General features: G+C 35.3%; 1 protein-coding gene across 1 annotated transcript; it reads left to right on the plus strand.

The window, feature by feature from the left end:
- Nucleotides 1–3604: 3604 nt before the first annotated feature.
- Nucleotides 3605–4269, plus strand: LOC141698281 (histone H2B.3-like). Its single transcript, XM_074502952.1, has one exon. The coding sequence runs from the start codon at nucleotides 3693–3695 to the stop codon at nucleotides 4119–4121; it is 429 nt and encodes a 142-aa protein (XP_074359053.1). The 5' UTR covers nucleotides 3605–3692; the 3' UTR covers nucleotides 4122–4269.
- Nucleotides 4270–5588: the final 1319 nt, after the last annotated feature.

Here is a 5588-nt window from a genome sequence, read left to right on the forward strand (position 1 = left end):
AGTATGAACAGTATTTGGTGGTGGAGATTATTGGGGGCTGAGATTGCATAGGGTTACTGGTGGCTCCTTTGTGCTCTCGCTTCTGACCCCTCACAATTTTCCTACGTACCCCTATTTATAGGGGATCAAGCCCACGTAGTTTTTGGGGAACAAGAAACCTAATGGGCTTAGATTTCTTATCCTGAGGCCCAGTAGGAAACCTATTGGAAACCGTCTTCTACTAGCTTTAGGAATGTCCGCCGATGAGGCCCAACCACAAAGGCCCAAGACTCGTCCACGGCTTCGGGACTTCACGGATGAGGCATCTCCCTGGCCAAGGATAACCCTCCGCTACCAGATGTTTCTCTAGTCCGGGGACGCAGGTATAGTCGTGGTTCACCCCAAATGTTGGACGCATCCTTGTCCCCCGATAAGGAGCCCTTACCAGATTACAGGACAAGTGATCCCAAGCTTTTGGGTGCAAAGTGCGGGATACTCCAAAGTCTCCCAACGAGGACACCCGTTGACTACAGAGACAGAGCTCCCAAAGCACACACCAGATTTTACCCCACATCCCCAATGAGGACACCCATTGACTACAGGAGGAAGCCTTCAGTCCAGGCATACCCCTGGAGGTCTCTGACCACGGACACCGCCTTTCCTGTATATATGCTACATGAAGGAGTTCTTCAATAGAGTACCTGCATCAAATAAGTTAGTAATAATAATCTCCATCTTCCACAGAGCCCATCCAAGTAATCATATTGAAGTCCTATCCAAGCTATCTTTCTCACTTAGGACGCGCCCTAATACCTTAGGGGATAGCTCTAAGAATCAATTGAATTCCTTTCTTCATATATCAATATATCAATAGGGCGCGCCTCCTTCATCAACGAGGGCGCACCTAGACTATGTAAGGCGTCAGCATTACTCTTCTCGTATGCATAAGGGCGCGCCTCCCCATACCTGTCGGGCGCGCCTTCTTCCTTTGTAGTAAAATAGACGCCTTATCCCAATTCTGACCAATTGACCCGGTTTTGACCCGAACGAAGTTTATACCAAATTTTGGGCATAACAAAAGTCATGACATGAAGAAACGTCACGAAAGTTAGTCACTCATGAACCAGATAGTACATCGAGTGTCAACATTGAAGTGGCGGAATTGATTCATAATTGTCAGTGATTTTTAGAATAATGGTTGTTGTTGAAGAGTAGTATTAATTCTCTATTAATTAATTAAGTCATATAGTTTAATTAAGAAAATAAATTATATCTGTAAAGATTAATTTATTTATTAATTGAATTAATTGATTAATTAATTCTGAATTAATATTATGAATTTTCAGAATTGATTTTGAATTTATATTCAATATTAATTCAGCATGACAATCAATTGAACTGGTATGACAATCAGATTGTCATACCGACTGAAAGTCATACTAATTCAAATTGATTGTCATACCGAAAGTTCTACTAGCTATGAGATTGTCTTGCCAGTTCAAATAATTGTCTCACCGATTGTCATGCTACTTCAAAAGATTGTCTCACCGAAAGTCATGCCAATTCTCAGATAGTCATGCTAGTTCAAGTGGATTCTGTTGATTGAATTATAAAAGACAGAAGCAGCAGAAGACAAAAAAGACCATCAACACACTAAGGACAGAACACAGCAGCCGCAGAACAAAATATCTCATCTCTCAAACTGCAATTCAAGATCATATATTTCTAGCTTTTAAAGTTAAATCCAAACCACTAGAAATCATTCTCTTGTTCTTGTGTAACTATCTAACGGATCAAAATCCCTAGAATTTAATCTCAAATTGCTTTTAGCATTTGATCTTTTTATTGCAAAAATAGAAAAAGTTCATGTCGAATTTATTATAGATTTGTGATAATTTATTTGAGATTAATCCCTTGTAATCGATACCGTTGTTGTAACACCTTTCAAGTTTAATAATAGTTTTATTTAACTTGAATTTTGTTTCACTTTTTTATTCCGCATTAAATTCGATTAAAGGGTATAGTTTGTATTCAACCCCCCGTCTATAAACATATTGGGACCTAACACCCCTTTTATAATTCTGTTGTTAGATTGTTAGGGAATAACAATAACTTATATAATAATATTACACACTACATGTATTATGTTACTTATATATGATCAAATTTTAATATAAATTTTATGTATCAATCATCAACTTTGAAATTTGTTAAAAACTATTTGGTGGCTCTAATTATATTTTAATATATATTTTGAGTATACGATACATGTCTCATGTTCGTTTTATAAATGATCAAAATATGGTGAAAAGTTAATTAAAATAAAATAAGAACACTAATTTGAAAGTTATTGTATCCCGTCTGTTTTGGGTCTCATATTATTTTAATAAAATAAATTAGGACTGAACTTGGTTTAGATACGGATTCGATCAAATATCATTATAGAGACCAACGAGGTATAAAATTATGGGTCATGTCGATTTGATGCAAGTATTATAGAGACCCAAAATTTTATACTTTGTTGTCATGTCGATTACGTCAATTCTGAGATTTCTACTGCTATTGCTAGCTGGTAATATTGGACTTAGATTTGATGCATTATAGACTATTGTGTTAGGATAAGAAAATATATTATACTTGCTCGAATTTAGTTTATATTTGATTTGTAATACTCAAGACTGCATTATATGAAAAATAAAATTATATTAAATTGGAATTTGGATATTAAAAATTATAATGATCTCAAATTTGAGTACTTTTCGAATAATTCGTCCAACTTCTGTATAGCTATAATGCCTGCTTCGCGTTTACTCTCGGACGAGAAAGAGCAGATAAGTTATACAGAGTTGCTAACTAGATTCTATCGTCCGTATCCCAGCTGCTAACGATTGACTAATTCAAATAAAACACATTAAAGTAATATTATAATAATAATATATTTAACATGTATTTGATCAAATAAATTCAAGGGTCAAATTTTTTAAAAAAGAATAACCTTATAATTATATGTAACGATGACAATTATTAAAATAAAATTATAAAAAAATATAACCAATATTTCATTTACTCATAAGTAAAAATAATATATAAAAATAGAAAGAGAAAATGTGTCTTATCTAATGAGTGTTTTCATCTTAACTCAAATTTTTTTATAGTATAATATTTATAACATCAATTTTCTGATAATTAATCAGGGGTTCAAACCTTAACTCTAACAAATATTTTCTTATTTTAGCACAAGTCATACATAATTGATATTTCTATGATTTTATAATATATAATGATATTGAATTAACTGCTTTTATTTATCTAATAATTCTAAAAATAACGTTTCAATGTTATTTTTATGATGTAGTTTAGATGTGTGCAGACGGGTTACAAAATTTCAAGTGAGCTGAGAGAGCCTAAAACATAAAAGTGAAAATGAGGGAGTTTGCTAATTTTTCAAAATTTTCATACTGGGAAAAAACGGAGCGAGTTTTTACGATATCCGAGCCCTCAATTTTGCACATCAAACACTTACCAATCAACGGCGTTAGACATTGCCATGTCATTAATCCCCGTCCACCCTTCCCAGCCAATCATATCAATTTCCCCAACAATATAAATTCTAAACACCCCCAAACACTTTCTCCTCACATTTTGAAATCCCCCTTTCTTCCCGCAATCAATTCTTTAACCTTCTTCCATTCTCAAACCCTAGATCTCAACAAATGGCTCCCAAAGCAGCAGAGAAGAAGCCGGCCGAGAAGAAGCCAGTCGCCGAGAAAGCTCCGGCCGAGAAGAAGCCCAAGGCCGGCAAGAAGCTCCCCAAGGAAGGCGGAGCAGGCGCAGTAGACAAGAAGAAGAAGAGAAGCAAGAAGAGCGTGGAGACGTACAAGATTTACATCTTCAAGGTGCTCAAGCAGGTTCATCCTGATATCGGTATCTCCAGCAAAGCCATGGGAATCATGAACAGCTTTATTAACGATATCTTCGAGAAATTGGCTCAGGAGTCTTCAAAGCTTGCCAGGTACAACAAGAAGCCTACCATTACTTCTCGGGAGATTCAGACTGCTGTGAGGCTCGTGCTCCCTGGTGAATTGGCTAAGCACGCTGTTTCTGAAGGTACCAAGGCGGTCACCAAGTTTACTAGCTCTTAGATTGTTCACTGATGTGTTTCGATATTGTCCTGAAAGTGTTTGATTAAATGTCTAGGTGAATGGATTAGGTCCTTGATATCTGATTATGAAGTGGTGTAACTATCCGTGTTTTGGATTAATGATATATATGTGATTTCAAATTTGGATTTGTTTTCTGCAGTGCTTTATTATCTGTGGTTTGCCTTTGTCCTTCTTAAATTTTAAACTCTTGCACAACATTAATGTTCTTCGGTTATTTCATCAGACTAATTTTAAATCTTGATTGCGTTGTATGGTTTACTTCAATATTCCATTGTAAATTAGCAATGCTTAAATTGTTTTGTAAACAATTTCTATCTTGTACAGTAGTTGTATTAGCAATGCTTAGTTCTGGTATTCATAATTTTCTCAAACAGAGGTGGGTAACACTCCTTCTAAAACTAATTGTAAATGACAATGTTATTGCTTACAAGATATTCAAATTATCTCTAAAGTTTGGGGCATATAATAAATTTGGTAGCAATAGAATGCTAAAGGTCTGTATGGTACTTATGAAACCGAAGAGTGAAGCCTGTGGTTGGTCAGTCCTTCTCTAGGAGCATCTTCTGCCTTGTATGTTCAAGGAAGAAAACTACATGTTGGAACTTCTGATTATCAATTGAAAGATGTCGTTGATTTTATGTTTTACCTTGTTCCTGCATCTAAACTTTCGCACCACACCCTAAAGTTCTCCAATTATTCTTTGAAACTATTTAAGATATGGCTCTAGGGGTAAAGTCTTTTAGCATATGAAAAAGAAAAATACTAGTTCATGGAAATTGCAGCGGAAATGTTTATGGAAGGTAGAATATAGGATGTGGAACATGAATTAAATCAAGCCTTCACATTCATTTGCTCCTAACCTTTTTTTTTTCTTTCCCTTTTTGCTTAATTATTTGTTCTTAACTTTTAACTATTGTAGCCTATATACGATACATGTAGAGTGGATCTGCAGTCTCACACCGCACTCTGCACACCTCTTTCTTTTATTATCTAATATCTTATCTACCCTATATATTACAGTGTTTTTGTTGCCCATGTTGAGATTTTCAGATATTTAAGCTACAAATAGAAAGGATTTTGCTGTCCTCTGCCTTGCTTATATAGAAAATATTCAGATATGCAGAAGATCAAGTCTGTGGAACTGGCATCAGTTACTTCAAGTTGCAATTCCAGATTTGCTGGCAGCAAATGATTTCTGCATCATGCATAGCGGACCAAGCAATTTGGCAATGTACATCATCCTGTCAATTTTATTTTCACAAGTATAATATCAATTGCAGTTGCTTAGCAATAATAAGTTTGCTGCTTGTGTCGTTAAATTCCTCTCGCCTTGCTAAATATCTCTTGTATAGTTTGGATATTTCTACTTTTGATTGCAGCTGTTTAGTTGAAACCAAGTTGCTTCCCGTTAGTTGAAACATATTTCTGTTTGTCAACTGATAGCTG

Source organism: Apium graveolens, chromosome 11 (assembly GCF_009905375.1).
Source record: "Apium graveolens cultivar Ventura chromosome 11, ASM990537v1, whole genome shotgun sequence".
NCBI lineage: Eukaryota > Viridiplantae > Streptophyta > Magnoliopsida > Apiales > Apiaceae > Apium > Apium graveolens.